We start from the raw sequence: 16,718 nt of genomic DNA on the forward strand, positions 1-16,718 counted from the left end.
TAGTACCTGCGAGATATTTCGATTCACCTCTACCTTCAGTCAAGAATTTTATAATGTTATCCATATTTATATCTTAAAAATATTCTAGATCAGTTTCATTAATACAATATTTTATATAGTATAGAGCATTATAAAATTCGTAAATAATACGCGGGGTTGCTCTAAACTCTTTCCCTCGCACAAGACCATATCCCACATATAACCTTTAGTGTTTCTAGACTCTTGGTCTCGTAGTGATGCTTAAAATTCTTGAACAACAAGGACCACAACACTCTCTTTAGGGATCGTCCAAAAACGTTCCCACCTATGATATCGCACTAAAGGTCATATTTTCTTACACAAAATCATGGATAGATCAAATCCCTTCTCTTGGATGAATTTTTTTCCTTGAAGTTCATTAAAATATTTTTCAGCATTCGTATTTGGGAAAATAGAGGGATTTTGAACCATCGATCGCTCTGTTTCCATTGTTCACCTAACTTTCCTAGGAGGTATGACATTTCAATCTTAAGCAAACAATTTAATGGAATAGTAAAAAGTTTGAGTTCGGGAAACCTTAACCTTTATTATATAGTCCAAGTTTGTTTGAATTTCTTGCTTTCCCGCGATGTTCTCATTCCTTGTTGCCTTGAATATGGTTGAAGAGTTTGCAAATAATAAATAAATTGTTTAAGAAATTAGGGGTGTAAGGTTTAAGAGGTTTTAAGAGATTTGAGATATTTGAGAGAGTTTGAGGGATTAAGGGGTTAAGAGGTGCTTTAATTGGAAGTAGATATGGTTTTAGGTTATAGAATGGGGTTTTTAAATGTTAAAAATCGGGTTAAATGAAGACTAAGTTTCCAGGTTATGCGAATGGGTCTGGTAAACCCTACAAAAAATTGCAGCGATGTCACGACACAAGGATTCCGTGTCACGACATCCCTGGAAGTACACCGATGTTGCGACATAAGGGTTCCATGTCACGACACATCCACCAGTTTCGATGTCTGAAGGAAACTGTTTGCTATGTAACGACTCATTGGGGCGATGTCGCGACACTAACTCTGTTTTGGCTAAACTTCTAGTTTTAAGGATGTTTCCATTTAGAGATCAACCGACATCAAATAAAAGTCAAAATCTAAACTAGGTGATTTGTTAAATTAGTTAAATATACAATAATTTACAAAAGTTAAGTAGCAATTCAACTAATTTTTAAGTTTTACTGTCGGATGAATTCGACAGTGTCCATTGACTCGAGGACATTAGAAATAAATAACTTTTTACATTGTTCCCCTAACTTCCTCCTATCTTCATCGCTTGATTGATGATCACATTTAAAAGTTTCAGCTCACCATTAATTTTCATAGTTAATTCATTCTTTTCTAAATCAATGGTGGATCTAGAAGTAGCTAAAAAGGGTCTTCTTAATAAGATCGGTATCTCACAATCTTCTTTAAAATCAAGTACCACAAAATCTATGGTGATAATAAAACTTCACACTTTGACTAACACATTTTCCAATACCCCTTTTGAATGTACCGAAGATCTATCAGCCAACTGTAATGTTGTTTGAGTAGTTTTCAGATCCCCTAACTCGAGTTTTTCAAAAATCGATGGAGGTATTAAATTAATACTAGCTTCTAGATCGCATAGAGCTATATTAAAATGAATGCTCCCTATCTTGATGGGAATAGTAAAACTTCCTAGATCTTTCAATTTTCGAGGTGCCTGTCTTGAAATAATCACGCCACAGGAAGCACTTAAAAGTAACTTGTTCTTCTACCTTAATTTTCATACACTTAGTCATCATCTCCTTTAAAAACTTAGCGTATTTGGGAACCTTTTCAATTAACTCAACTAAAGGTAGGTTAACATTTAATATTTTAAACAGGTTTAGGAAACTTACAAATTCATCCTCATCCCACTTTTATTTTTCTTCTAGTCTTGAAGGGAATGGGATTTCTATCTCTGCCTCTAGTGATTACCTCCTTTGATTCTGGCTCATCTTCTGCTTCTAGGGGTACTTCTTGAGGTTCATCAGTCTTCTCCATAATTGTCTCTAGAGTAGTGGTTTCTAGGCTACTCAGTACTTTGCCCAATCGGAGTGTAATTTCTTTCACATACTCCTTACCTTCTCTCCGTGGATTATCTTCCGTGTTGTTGGGAATACCTATACCTATTTGTCTTTTGATGTCACCTATCATGCTCATCAATTGACTCATTTGATACTCAAGTTTAGTCAATGTTTCTATTGAATTGGTGCACTCAAACAACACCTATTTGACATCAGTTCTCATTGACTACATCTTTCCCTCAATTTTGTCTAGTTATTGACCACATGCAGTATGATCAATTGGGTTGACCCTATCCTGGGTTTCTGCAAATAAAGAGGTTGGTAATTAGTATTTTTAACTTGATTTGAATTGTTACCTCCTCATTGGTTTCCTCCCCATATTAGATTTAAGTGATCCCTCCATCCAAGATTATATGTATTCTAATAAAGGTTTCCACCCCTGTTCCCAATGTAGTTTATATTCTCAGCAGGGTTATTGATATAATGGATGAGTGGCTTATCTCTTCCATGCATGGATGGTGTAGAAGCAGATTCAATACGGTTAACTTTATCCACTATTTGTTGATAATTATTGATAAGCTATAATAGTAACATATTTTAATCTTATTCTTGATGCATTTTTGGATGATTAATTATGTAAATTGGTGAATTTGATGCTTCTAATCCTTTAAAATCATGTTTCTATACTTAGGTGAGCATAAGGGAGTGAAAGGAGCGAAAAATAAGCCAAAATCAGACAAAAAGAGCTATTTTTAGGATCCATATAGGCTAGGCATTTCCACACGGGCTGGACACACGCTTGTGTGAGCCACATGGGCTGGCCACACGCCAATGTGCTAGCCCGTGTCGATTTCGCAACCCCCTTCCCAAATACGCAGAAAAACATAATTTTTAGGCTTTTTGAGCATTCTAAAGTCTATAAATACCTATTAGAATAAGACCTAAGGGAGCAATCAGAGAAGATCGGAGAAATCACTCGAAGAATGCCATCGGAATCAACTCGGAAGCAGATTTCCCTTAAGATCAAAGATCTCCATTTAATTTCTTTCGAAACTTTATTAAGTTTCTTTATGTCTTGTGGATATCCTAACTTTGAGATGTTCTTATTTAGGATTATGAACTAAACTCCCTAAATACCTAGGGAGGATGAAACCTATGATGAATCTTATTATTTAATTTCTGCTTTACGCAATAAATACTCGATTATTGTTCTCAATTATGTATGCTTATTTCATGTTTTAATATTTTTGAGATATTAATTCATATTTAATGTACTTATTTTAGTGGAGCAAAAGTCCCTGTTTAAGAGTAGATCTAGCATAATTGAGTGGAGTTGCATGCAATCCTAGAAATAGGATGACATAAATCTACCAGATTAAAGTCAAATCTAATAGGGGAATCCATAGATCGAGTTAATGTGTCGATAGAGGTTTTAGTTAGAAAGAGATTTCAATTAATCAATCTAGAGTCAGTTATTCTTACTCTCGAAAGGGATATTAACATAATTTAGCGATTTCTACGGATCAAGACACAAGTGAATAAATCGTTTAATTCAGATTCATAATAATAGGTGAGTCTAGGTAGATTCTTTCCTTGGTATTGTTTATCTAATTGGTCATCTTCGATTATTTTCCTATTTCATTCTCTGTTGCATTCTTAGTAAATTAGTTTACTTAATTTTAGATTAAAAACAATCTCCCCAATTTATTGGCTAAATAATAGAAAAACAGTAATTACTAGTACTTTTAGTCCTCGTGGATACGATATTCCCTACTCACCATAGCTATATTATTGTTCAATAGGTGCGCTTCCCTTTGTTATATTTATAGTTAGTTTAGTGACCATCAATTATCATCCTCCTAGATAGCTTTGATCGTAACAGGTTTCTGGCCATATGTGAAGCGTTCAATTGGCCACTGCAGCAGTTTAATGCCATTTTCTAAATGATTTCGTACGCATCCTTATACGTTCTGTTCATAAGGGCTCCTCTTACTGCTACGTCTAATCCAGATCGTGCATTTGTATCTAACTTATTATAACATACCTGCAGTCGCATCCACTCAGAAAATTCGTGGTGCATGTATTTTTAATCAATATTTTGAACTGTTCCCATGCTTCATAGAAACTTTCTCCCTCCATTTGTCTAAAAATAACAATCTCTCTTCTTAGTTGCACTACTTTGCTGATTAGGAAAAAATTCTGTAAGAACTTTCCAGCAAGTTCATCTCATGTCGTGATAGATCCTGGTGCCTATGAATCTAATCAGGAAAAAGCATTATCAATTAAGGAGAAAGGGAACAAGCAAAGACGAATAGCGTCATCAATGACCCCGTTATACTTAAAAGTATCATAGAGTTGAAGAAGTCGTTTTAAATGTTGATTAGGGTCCTCTGTTATAGTGCCCCTAAACTGCAAATTGTTCTAGATAATTTGAATCATAGTCGATTTGATTTCAAAATTATTAGCTATAATCGTCAGTCTTGTTATACCTTCTTGAACCATATCCAAACTTGGTAAGGCATAATCCCTTAAAGTTTTTTTGTTCCAAGCCATTTGAATGTTTGCAGGAAGCTGTGGTGCAGGTGGGTTTCCTAAGGCATTATTGTCAGCGTCGTCAAATAATGGATTTTCACATGGTACATTACCTGCAACTAGTAGTGGTGAATCTTGCATCTGCTGCTGTTGTTGCTGTCGATGATTTCTTTGGATTATTCTCTCTAGGTCATAGTTGTTACAATAGGTGTGCCCCTATTGTGAGTTATACACTAAACCTAGAAAGAGGAGATTAGGAACAATAAATGGAATAAAATCATATTTTAACCTACAAATTTCTTAATTATTCCTTTAAAGTGCAATAATTAAAATTAACCTAATAATGTTGCCTCCCCAGCAACGGCACCAACAACTTGACCACCTTTGGATGTACTAACGTCTAGAGTGTGAATACTGCAATAAGAATATAGAAAGACAAAGTAGTATCCATAAGTATACGGTTCGAGTTATAATATAGTTTTACAACGAAGTAGGTGAGTACTCCGAGGATTGTACTCAAGGGAGGCAAGTGCTAGATTAATTTTAGCCTAAACACCAAAAAATCTAATTAGTACTTTCAATTTAGCTATAGTACGAAGAATATAAAATAAAAGATTTTTGGGGTTTTTTATAATAAAAGTAATACATACAAAATAACATAAAAAGATAAAATTCAAGAGATTAAAAAGGAATAATAAATCAAATCTGATTATGGATGATTAGCTCGCTTCGGTAATCTCCATAAATTGTCGTTTCGGGTTTCTTCATTAATCAACTAGTCATACCCTAGCAGAATTTTCCAGTCTTCCACTAACATAACGAGTCAGCACGAACTACTTATCCTCTAACTTTATAGCCGAGACTGGTTAAGGGTTAAGGTGTTTACGGATGGGCAATACCAATTTTAGGTTGATTCCCACTTTAATGACTTCCTAAGATTGTCAAGCCTAGGGTTTGTTTCGCGTTTTCCCTTTCCCAAACAGCCGATCCATTGAGTAACCTTACAAAACAGTTAACAGATCTTACCTCCACTCGCTAATCCCCCATAGAAAGATTAGTTCCTCATGATGTTCATAAACAATATATAATCAATGTAAAGAGAAAGCATGCTAATTAAATTGACAAGATAGAGTAAATGAAAGAGCCTGATTGTATTGAGGTTAAGCGCCAACCCATAGAGTTGAATGATTCCACAATTCAGATCTCTTGAAATCAACTTGAACAACTAAATAAAATTAAAACCTAAGAATGAAAGAAAATACTAAACTAAATTTTACACAGAGAATCTAAGCTAAAGGAATGATGTCACTAACATGTGACAAATGAGCCTATTTATAGCCTTCAGATTGTCGTCGTCCTTAACCCTAGGTTAACTGACATTCTCGAGCTTTAAAGTTTGATTGTGTAGACCAAAACGCCCCTGTTAGTTTCCATCACAGAGTTGATGTCTAGACACACCAGGACATGTGTCGCGACATAGCAACCAATATGCTCCTCTGCAGCCATGTTCAGGGGTATGTCGTGACACCCTCAGTCTGTGTCGTGACATTGAAGGCAAACTTGAGTTTTCTTTATTTTGTTCCCTATGTGGCAATATCAAGTCATCCGTGTTGCGACATAGCGACCAATATTTTTTAGCGCGCCTTCTAATGGTCTCCTGTACACTCACAAAGTACGTTAGCGGACCCTTATGCCTCATTCAGCCCCTAAGGTTAATAAAAGACTCAATTTGCACATTTTATTGAATATAAATAAAACTATGAAAACTTAACTAGAACATAACGAAAATGTTTGTATTCAAGCTCCTTAAATGCGAAAACTAGTTTAATCTGCTATACCAAATTACGACAAATCACTTGGTATTAAGCTCTATATGGCCAATGGTAGAGAACACCTTTATGTTAGTTAGATTTGAGTATGAGAAGATAATTGGGCCAGAATTGATTCAAGAAACGAAAGATGTAGTAAAGCTAATCAGAGGAAGATTGAAAGCGACATTAGATAGGCAAAAGTCTTTATGTTGATCTGAATCGGGAAGTTATTAAATATAATAAGCGTGATAAAATACCCTTGCTAGTCTCTCTGTGGAAAAAGATCTTGCGCTTTGGTCACGACAGTAAGCTAAGACCTAGGTATATCGAGCCATATAAGATTATTGAGAGAATTGGATCGCTTGCTTATTGTCTTGCTCTACATTGAAATTGCAAAAGATGCACGATATGTTTCATGTATATATGCTCCGACGACATCAATCTGATCCTTCTCATATTATATCGGTAGGAACAATTGAAGTTTAGTCTAATCTATTATATGAAGAAAAACTGGTAAAGATCTTGGCTTGAAAAGAAAAAGAGTGGAGAAATAAGGGTGTGCCATCAGTGAAAGTGTTATGGCACAGTCATAGTGCGAAATAAGCTACTTGAGAACCAAAAAAGATGATGAAGTCCTAGTATCCCCACCTCTTTTTAAGTAAATTTTAAGGATGAAATTTCTTAAGTGGGAGAATTGTAATGACCCAAAATTCAGTGGTGTCGAAAAATGCAGTTTTAGAACCCCATTTCCGTAAATATAAAATAAAAATATTTACGAATATAAAAATATATTGAAATTTGGTTAAATAATTTAGTTGAAAAAGTAGTTAATTAAGGCTCAGGGTCTAAATTGTAAAAGTTTAAGCGCTATAGATTTTTAATTGACAAAAGAGCTTTCATAAGCTTGTATAAGACCCGAAAATGATAGAAAATCTTATTGAGATTAATTAATATTATTAATAGCATATATATAAAGGGTAAATTGAATCATAGTTGCTCTTACAATCGATGTGACATCTCGTAACTAGGATTCAATGATCATGTCGGGTATAAGGTGTTACAAATTTAATGTACTTGTCTAAGGCTTTGGCCTTCTCTTAGAATAATAAAAGACATAATGACTTGTTTAACCTTCCAACCTTACATAAAAAGTCATTTTATCCCTCCATTAAAATTTTCACCTTTTTTAGATCTTGAACTTGCATTATTTGTCAAACCACTCCAAAATGGATAGAAAAGTTAACGACCGTTAAGTTTGCTAATGTGGCAGTCAATGTATATGTCATGATAGCAATTAATTGATTTTTTAAAAGTTAAAACATATTAATAAAAATTTTCTATATTTTAATTTTTAATAATTTCAATCATTTTTAATTTTAAAAAATATTTTAATAATTATTTTTGAATTTTTAAAATTTTAAAAAATAATCAACTGCTAATGTGGCATCCACGTGTGTGCCATGTTAACAGACTTTAACTTTTCCATTCATCTTATAGTAATTTGACAAATAATGTAAGTTTAAGAGTTAAAGGCGAAAAATTAAATGCAATGCTAAAATGACTATTTTTTAAATATAAAATTGGGGGTCCAAATAATACATTATGTTTAAAAAAATACTATGTAAATTAGTGTATCCGTGTTGTATCTTTGTATATGTTTTATTCAATAACATTTACTTAAACATATAATATAAAAAAATAATTGTGTTTTAGTTATTTGAGTTTTATCTTAATTGGTATTGACATTGTTGCTAGTGCAGGAAGTTGTGGGTTTGAGTCTGTTGAAGCGCATTAATTATTCTCCTAGTTAAGGGTTGAGGATGAGCTATAAGTAGTTTTATGCATTGTATAAAAAAGAACAGATATGATAAAAACCTATAATGAAATTAAAGTTTAAAAAATAATCGTGATTCATTAATTGTATTTAAAAATGTGATTTTTATTATTCAAAAGAATGTTATTTTTATGAAATTATTTTATTTTTATTAAAAGTTTTATACATATGATGATGAGTCCTAACTTATTAAATAATTTAAATAATTCAATAGCTTAAAAAATATAATAAACCAACAAGTAGGGGTATTTAAATGGTTAACCGAATTGAACTAGTATTAGCTGAATTAACTGAATTTTTGAATCTTTTAATCGTTAATTAAACCGAATTTTTTTCAAAAAAATTAACCGAACCAAAATATTTCAATTAATCGAATTAATCGAAATTTATATTTTTTGGTCAAAACAAGTATAAAACATATCAAAAAATAAATTATAATATTCATTTAACTGAATTATCCAAATTAAAACTACATGTAATTTGTATTATTAATTATTAAGTTCGGTTAATTCGATTAATTACCCGATTTCGAATTGAATTAACCGATAACTGAACTTTCAAAAAAATCATTAATCGACCTTCGTCCAAATTAGATCAATTAATCGACTGATTAACTAAATTAGATTGGTTTGATTGATTAATTTAGTTCTAATCAAAATTTAAACACTCTTACTAAAATTAATCGATTGATTAACTAAATTAAATTGATTTGATTAATTAATTTAGTTTTAATCGAAATTTAAACCCTCATTATAATAAGAAGAATATAAAACTTTTAAGGAAATAATATTAGCTGGAATTTTTAAAACGATACTATTAAAAAATAATTATAAACTTTTAAGTATAAACTGTAAAATTTACTTGTAAAAGATAAAAATATTATAATGAAAAGATGTACCAAACATATCTATCTTAGAAAATGATATAATAAGAGTTTAGTGAACGTTTCCTCCAATAATTGCTTTGATTTTCTTAAGCTTAGGGAAATTGAAGTGACAATAAAACTTAAGACAATCTTAAAATCAAAACCAAATCTTAAGTCAGATATATTTGTAAAATTAAAATTTTAAAAAGAAAAATAAAAAATGAGTTGTCGTCCAAATCAGGGTTACAACAGAGGCCAACTATCACTGCCGAATTAGATTTAGGAATCTAGACCCTGTCCCCATCTATATTTGCAGAAGTACCGTATTGACCCTAAACAGTACCCAGAATGCCCAGAATTTTATCTCAGCTTTTACGTGTCATTTTGGGATAGGTTCCATTCGTAAAGTGTATAGGCGGGCGTAGAGAGTATCGAGCACACAGGATTTAAACTCGTCCAGAAACTACGAGTGTCGCGCACAGACACAAGCGCGGGGGTAGCGCGTGAAAGGCGGATATCCCAAAACGGCAAAACCCGGTTTTGGGAGGTAGTGGGTCCCACACTGCATTAAGCTCTTGATTTCCTCTTTATATTAATTAAATATCATATTTACGGGGAAGACAAAGGGAGAAAAAAGAAGAGGAAGAAAATACCATCAAAATTGAAAATTAAAGGGAAAAAAAGACAGAGAGAATGAGAGATCGCTACAGTCTTCATTAGGGTTTATAAGATCGAGAGTTTTTTTCCTTTTCATTTGATATTAAACAAAGGATTAACGAGTTTGACTATTGATTTTCTCTCCCTTTTTCTTTGTAAAGTCAGCTTGCAGTATCTTCACAGCTTCCAACGATCCAACCACCATTATAATTAGTAGTGATTTTTTTTGGGGTTCTTTTAATCTAAAATAAAGAAAAAGAAAAGCTTTCATATATTTTATTATATACTTTGTCCTTTTTACTTCTTTGTACAGATCCCAACAGTTAAATAGAGAGAGAGAGAAGGATCTGATAACCTGTATCTGTTCCACTCTGTTCAAAAACACTGACCTTTGCCCACTGTCAAAATAAAAATAAAAAAGGTACTAGCTTTTTCTGGGTTTGGGTTCTTGTTTTTGTGCATTTATTTCTTACAGCCTGTTTATTTTCTTTACTTGCACTGGAAGATAGAGAGAGGGGAAAAAAAAGAGAAAGAGGTCAACTGGGTTTTTTCATGCCTTTGATTCTGGTTATTGCTACGTCATATGGTGTTTGAATAGTGTGAATGTGAAAGAGATAAGCTTTGCCTTTTTGTGTTTTTGGTTTTGCTTTTTCCTTTTCTCTGTGGGTCCTTTTCAATTTTGTCAAATATGCTGACAAACAATTGGTCAAGCATGATGCTGTGAAAATTTAGGGTTTTCATATTTGTCAGTGTTTCCATGGAGTTTTTTCAGGGATTTCCCTGGCTGAGACGCTGGACTTAGGTAAAGACATAAAAGAGAAGGTGTGAACTCGTTGTTTCTTATTATTATTATTACAAGATTAAAAGGTGGTCTCTCTTGTCCTGTTCCTCCACTGTTTTCTCTCTCTTAAACTGACTTTTTTTGAGAGAGAGAACGATATATTAGTTTTTTAGAGCAAGAGAGAGAGGTGTCATGCATGGGCGTTGACAAGGTAGACAGCCTTGTCATTCTGTATTTGTTGAGATGAAATTGTCAAAAAGGTTTTAGACTTTAGCTCAATCTGGGTATTGTTTTGTAAGGTCAAATTAATGGATAAGAAAGCGAAACAAAACTGAAGCACAACCTTGTGAAAGTGATAGTGACCGTTTCAATCAACATAGAAAAACAGACGCCATGAAATAATAGAGGGAGTGTGAGATTAAAAATAATTGGTTTCTGTCTCTTTTTTCCTAATTTAATGAGTTTTGGGGGTTTGATCAAGAGTAGTAGCAGCAGTGACAGTGGTAGTTCGGGTGCAAGGGTGGTTGTGGCTGATTTTGTTCCACAAAACAGCATGCTAAGTTATGCCATTGTTGAGCCACCTCTTCTCACCCAACATATTCCCATATCTATGCTAAGCTCTCCCTCACTTTCTCTCTCATATGTACTGTCTCATCTCCCTCCCCCTCCCCCCCCATCTCTCTCTCTCTTTCTCTCTCTCTCTCTCTAGTGCATTGTCCTTCAATTAATTTATTACCTACTTTTTTTTTCTGAGCTTTGCTGTGTGCTTGTTATTATTTTTAAGATGGGTCATTTATTAGGGGGACTTGGTTTTGGTGCAGAAAAGAATGGATGGTCATGGTGAGATGGGGCTGATTGGGGAAAACTTTGATCCGGGTTTTGTTGGGAGGATGAAGGAAGACGGATACGAGATTAGGTCTGAAAGTGATAATTTTGATGTTGCTTCCGGTGATGATCAGGATGCTGCTGCCGATGGACCGTCTAAGAAGAAGAAGTACCACAGGCACACTCCACGTCAAATACAAGAGCTTGAATCGTATGCTTACTTACATTTCACTTCAGCCTAAGGAATTCTTTTTCTCTTTATTTTTAATTTATGGATTTGCTTATTGAAGTTTATCTCTCTCTTCTCTAGTTTCTTCAAGGAGTGTCCTCATCCTGATGAAAAACAAAGAATGGAACTTAGCAGGAGGCTAGGCTTAGAGGGCAAGCAAATAAAGTTTTGGTTTCAAAACAGGAGAACCCAGATGAAGGTAAGTTGGTAATCTATTTTGATTTTTGTTTATTGAATTTTAAACTTGAGTTTGAGATTGCTAATGATGAAAATTTATTCTTTTAACCAGACCCAATTGGAACGCCATGAAAATGTAATTCTTAGGCAAGAGAATGATAAACTCCGAGCCGAAAATGATTTGTTGAAGCAGGCCATGACAACCCCAATATGCAACAGTTGTGGTGGTCCGGCAGTACCCGGTGAAATATCTTACGAGCAGCACCAACTTAGGATTGAGAATGCTCGATTAAAAGATGAACTAACCCGGATATGTGCTTTAACAAACAAGTTCTTGGGCAGGCCTCTCTCATCCTCTGGTAGTCCTATTCCTCCTCACGGCTTAAACTCCAATTTGGAGCTTGCAGTTGGAAGGAATGGTTTTGGTGGCCTGAACAATGCAGGAACGTCCTTGCCAATGGGATTTGAGTTTGGTGATGGGTCTATGATGCCCATAGTGAAACCTATGGTCAATGAAATGCAGTATGACAGGTCAGCCTTTGTAGATGTTGCTTTGTCAGCTATGGATGAATTAATGAAGATGGCGCAGATGGATAATCCTCTTTGGATTAAAGGTTTGGGTGGTGGGATGGAATCCTTGAATGTTGAGGAGTACAAGAGGAATTTCTCCTCTTGCATTGGCATGAAACCGAGCAGCTACGCAACTGAGGCTACAAAGGCAACTGGACTGGTTTACCTTCGTGGCTTGGCTCTTGTGGAGGCACTGATGGATGCGGTATGCCACCTGGTCACTTGTTGTGGGGCCTTTGTTATTCCATTGAACTTTCTATCAGTAGTTGGGATTAGTTTGCTTGTTTTGTCCTTTTGATGCTATCCTTTTTAGACTTTGATGAAGATATTTTTTGCAGATGATTATTGTTGGTGCTTTTTTCTGCTTATTTGTTAGGTTACCTTTACGTTATATATTATGCTGGTTAAACTATTTTCAGTTCTGGTGGAGATGGTTCTTTTGGTTGCCGCAAATGGTTGATCATTGATTTTATTGATTGAATCTTAAAAGTATTTGAATGGTTGTTTTACAAACTCTTTTTCTTTTACTTTTATTAATAGAATCGTTGGGTAGAAATGTTTCCGTGCATGATTTCTAGAGCAGCAACCATTGATGTGTTATCCAGTGGCACGGGTGTAACCAGAGACAATGAGTTGCAAGTGGTATATTTCTCTGCCATCTGTCTTTACTTATTTTGCTGCTTAGCTGGGCTTTATAAGAAAGCATATTTTGCAGATGGACGCTGAATTTCAAGTGCTTTCACCTCTGGTTCCTGTCCGTCAAGTGAGATTCATCCGGTTTTGTAAGCAGCATTCTGAGGGTGTATGGGCTGTGGTTGATGTTTCAATTGATCCCAGCCAAGATGCTACAGATACACAGATGTTTCCAAACTGCAGGAGGCTTCCCTCTGGCTGTGTTATCCAAGATGTGGATACTAAGTGCTCCAAGGTATTGCTAATCTGAATTTTATTTTCCTCTCTTCTAAAAAATGAAATGTGTACTCAATATTTTTATGCTCATTGAGCTATAACCGCAGTTTAAGGGCATTTAACGAGGTTGTTGTAAATACAATTTCTGAGTTCGGTTTGGACTAGATGAACGCTAAATAATTTGCACCTGGACTTCAGTCTCGATCCTCCTTGACTTGTGCTTTGCTCAATTTTTGTCCTTTTATAACTCACCGGTTTTCCCTCCTCTGAGGTAGCTAATAAGATAGAGCAGGACTTCAATGAAGCTTTAATTATTATTTTGCTGAAGGTCTTACATGTTTTAATCATTTTAAATCTCAAGTTTCAAAGCAAAGGTATCTTATCTATATACTAAATTAGTTAAACTGTTAGTTGAGCAAATTGAGGTTATAGTCAGCTTGCTTTTAGTATAATCTTGTGTGCCTTAATTCTATATTTTATATGCAGGCAATTCCTTGGAAAGTTCAATCATGGTTCTATAAATTATATTTTGATGTTTCTATTCCTATCTATCCACTTTTAATGTCTTTAACTGTCCACGAGGTGATTACCTGGATCCAGTCATTATCTTGTAATTTTTAGGGCCTGTGTAATGCGTCTCTCTTTTTGGATTATTTTATTAATGTCACATTTTAGCTTAATTTAAACTTTGACAGAAAATCTTGATTCAAGATATGTGCTTCTAATTTCTTATTATGTGGACTTTGTGTCCCATTTTACCAGGACCACCCTGATTTGATTTCTTTTCCTCTCGTACTTAGTATCATGGTATATTTGGTCTTAGTTATAGAAAAGCTTTCAAAGTCGATATTAAGGGAGCCAACTAATCTGATGCTTTTCTCAAATTTGGGATTAGTGGAGCCAACTTATCTGATGCTTTTCTGTTTCTTTTTTCTGCCATAAGTTTATAACTGCTTTCGTATTGAACTCTTGATTATTGGTTTGATATTAGTTGTGACCAAGATTCTTACAAGTATTTAAATGCCAGATTACATGGGTTGAACACTCGGAGTATGATGACAGTGCTGTCCACCATCTCTTACAGCCGTTACTCAGTTCAGGTTTTGGCTTTGGTGCACACAGGTGGCTCGCCACTCTCCAAAGGCAGTGTGACTGCATGGCAATACTTATGTCACAAGACATCCCTGGTGAAAATAATACAGGTTCCTTTAGCATGTACATTCTTTCATCCTTGAGAAGAATATGGACTCCCTTGTCTAATACACTATTTGTGCCATAGGAATAACTCCAGCTGGGAGGAAAAGCATGATAAAGCTTGCACAGCGCATGACTTATAACTTCTGCGCTGGAGTTTGTGCATCGAGCATTCATAAATGGGACAAGCTTAGTGTTGGTAATGTTGGCGAAGATGTCAGGGTGATGACCCGGAAGAATATAAATGATCCTGGTGAGCCACACGGGGTTGTGTTGAGTGCTGCTACTTCTGTTTGGATGCCAGTAACTCAAGAACGGCTGTTTGATTTCTTGCGGGATGAACGGATGCGAAGCGAGTGGGACATTTTGTCCAATGGTGGGCCAATGCAAGAGATGGTGCATGTTGCCAAGGGAATGGGTCATGGTAACTGTGTCTCTCTCCTTCGTGGCAGCGTAAGTGTTTTACTACCTAGACTTGTTAAGACATATGCTGCAGATATCTTTGATTTTCTGTTATCCAATTCCGTCCCCCCTTTTTTGTAGTTTACCTGTGTATTTTTTGTGTTGGGTTTTATGGCTCCTTTTCATGCACGTTTGCAGGCCATTAATGCAAATGAGAACAACATGCTAATTTTACAAGAAACATGGAGTGATGCCTCTGGTGCATTAGTAGTTTACGCACCTGTTGACATATCATCAATGAGTGTGGTGATGAATGGTGGGGATTCAGCATATGTGGCACTCTTGCCATCCGGATTTGCAATTCTTCCTGGTATTTCACCAAGTTATCACGGTGGGCGAAGCGAGTCCAATGGAGCACTGGTGAAACCTGAAATTGATGGAAGCATAGTCAGTGGATGCCTACTTACTGTTGGTTTTCAGATTTTGGTCAATAACGTTCCTACTGCTAAACTAACAGTGGAGTCGGTGGAAACTGTGAACAATCTCATCTCCTGCACTATTCAAAAAATCAAAGCTGCCTTAACAGTAACATAGCAGGAGCAGCTGAGGTATATTTAATTTTATATTTATGTTTTTTTTTTGGTGAAAAGAAAAAACAGCAGATAGATAATGAGGTGGAGATGATAGTTGGCGAAAAGTAGGGTTATAAGTCAAGAACGAACCACTCGCAGAGGGTTTTTGTTTCCCGTGGATCTTAAACAGCAAACATGTTAGGTGTATATAAAGCCAGGGGGATTCTGGTTCGGGCATTGACTTGGCCGACCTGTGAGGTGGTCTAAGTGGGTAAAAACATGTTTTTTTTTTTTTGTGGGTTAATTAGTCAAGTTATAGAGAAGCACAATTGCAAGACTGGTGTTTTGATTTTTGTGTTTTAAATGATGATCAAAGTCAAGGTTCAGCTGTTTTTACTTTTGTTTTGTGAACAGTGTTTTTAATATAGTTTTCTTTTTAAATCTGGATACTCAACATCTGCTATCGTTGTTTGGTTATTATTATCTCCATCTTTTCATCACATGCTTTGTGTAATTTAGTCTTCTTTCTGGGGTAATTTTATCTATAGTTATACCCAACTATTTGTTTTGTAGGAAAAATAATTAATCTTCATGGATTTCAAATGTATAGAAAGAAAATATTATGTGAAACTCAAAGCTCAACACACAGAAGTGATTGAAATACCTTTTCTAGAGAGATATCTCTATTAAATTTTATAATAGTTAGATTTAGCATTCGATGTTTATATTTTTTTATCAATTTAATTTATATATTTTTTTAATTAAATTTGGTTTTTAACCTTTTAATTCATCAATTTTTTAAGAGTTAAATTGTTGTTTTTAACTGAAATATTTTTTCTTTTTTAAACATGTCATGTTATTTTTTAAAAAATTTTAAGTTTTAAATTTTAAATATTAATGTTTTTTAATTTTTAAATTTATTTATTGAAATAGTATATATAAAACAAAGAGTATTTTAATATTTTATTAGTATGGAAGTGTCCTAGGATTGTCATGCAGGATATTACAATAACATTGATAAAAAAATTCAGTAGTTTAGGTATCAAATTTAACTAAAAATATATATTAAATTAATAAAATATAAACATTAAGAACAGTATGTCTTTATATTACTAATTTTTTTAAGTAATTATTATTATTATTATTATATGAGTAATTTTGTTATATTATTATACGTAACAAACATTTAAAAGAGTTTTCATGATATTAATTTATGTTAAAATTAATAAAATTTAAACATACAAACTTCCTTTATTTGATTAAGGTTTTTCTATTAATTTATTCTGAACTTATATTTAAGGTCTACA

The 16,718-nt window shown here is 34.2% G+C and overlaps 1 protein-coding gene and 1 non-coding gene across 5 annotated transcripts; both read left to right on the forward strand.

The window, feature by feature from the left end:
* The first annotated feature begins 4,119 nt into the window (after positions 1-4,119).
* On the forward strand, positions 4,120-4,224 carry LOC121220607 (small nucleolar RNA R71). The gene has a single exon (XR_005917827.1). It is a non-coding gene; the product is annotated as a small nucleolar RNA R71 (small nucleolar RNA).
* Positions 4,225-9,719: 5,495 nt separating this feature from the next.
* On the forward strand, positions 9,720-15,852 carry LOC107952707 (homeobox-leucine zipper protein ANTHOCYANINLESS 2). Of its 4 annotated transcripts, XM_041098130.1 has the most exons (11): positions 9,731-9,965; positions 10,066-10,173; positions 10,525-10,574; positions 11,355-11,569; positions 11,669-11,786; positions 11,877-12,539; positions 12,875-12,976; positions 13,050-13,262; positions 14,271-14,445; positions 14,523-14,890; positions 15,038-15,852. In XM_041098130.1, exons 4-11 carry the CDS (start codon positions 11,361-11,363, stop codon positions 15,431-15,433), a joined length of 2,244 nt encoding a protein of 747 aa, XP_040954064.1. In that variant the 5' UTR covers positions 9,731-9,965; positions 10,066-10,173; positions 10,525-10,574; positions 11,355-11,360; the 3' UTR covers positions 15,434-15,852. The 4 variants fall into 4 exon arrangements, with proteins under 4 accessions (XP_016743358.2, XP_040954064.1, XP_016743351.2 ...); XM_016887869.2 differs by lacking the exon at positions 10,525-10,574 and having other exon boundaries at positions 9,720-10,173; positions 11,360-11,569; XM_016887862.2 differs by lacking the exons at positions 9,731-9,965; positions 10,066-10,173 and having other exon boundaries at positions 10,238-11,176.
* The last annotated feature ends 866 nt before the right edge of the window (positions 15,853-16,718 follow it).

The sequence above is a fragment of the Gossypium hirsutum genome, chromosome D08 (assembly GCF_007990345.1).
Source record: "Gossypium hirsutum isolate 1008001.06 chromosome D08, Gossypium_hirsutum_v2.1, whole genome shotgun sequence".
Taxonomy (NCBI): domain Eukaryota; kingdom Viridiplantae; phylum Streptophyta; class Magnoliopsida; order Malvales; family Malvaceae; genus Gossypium; species Gossypium hirsutum.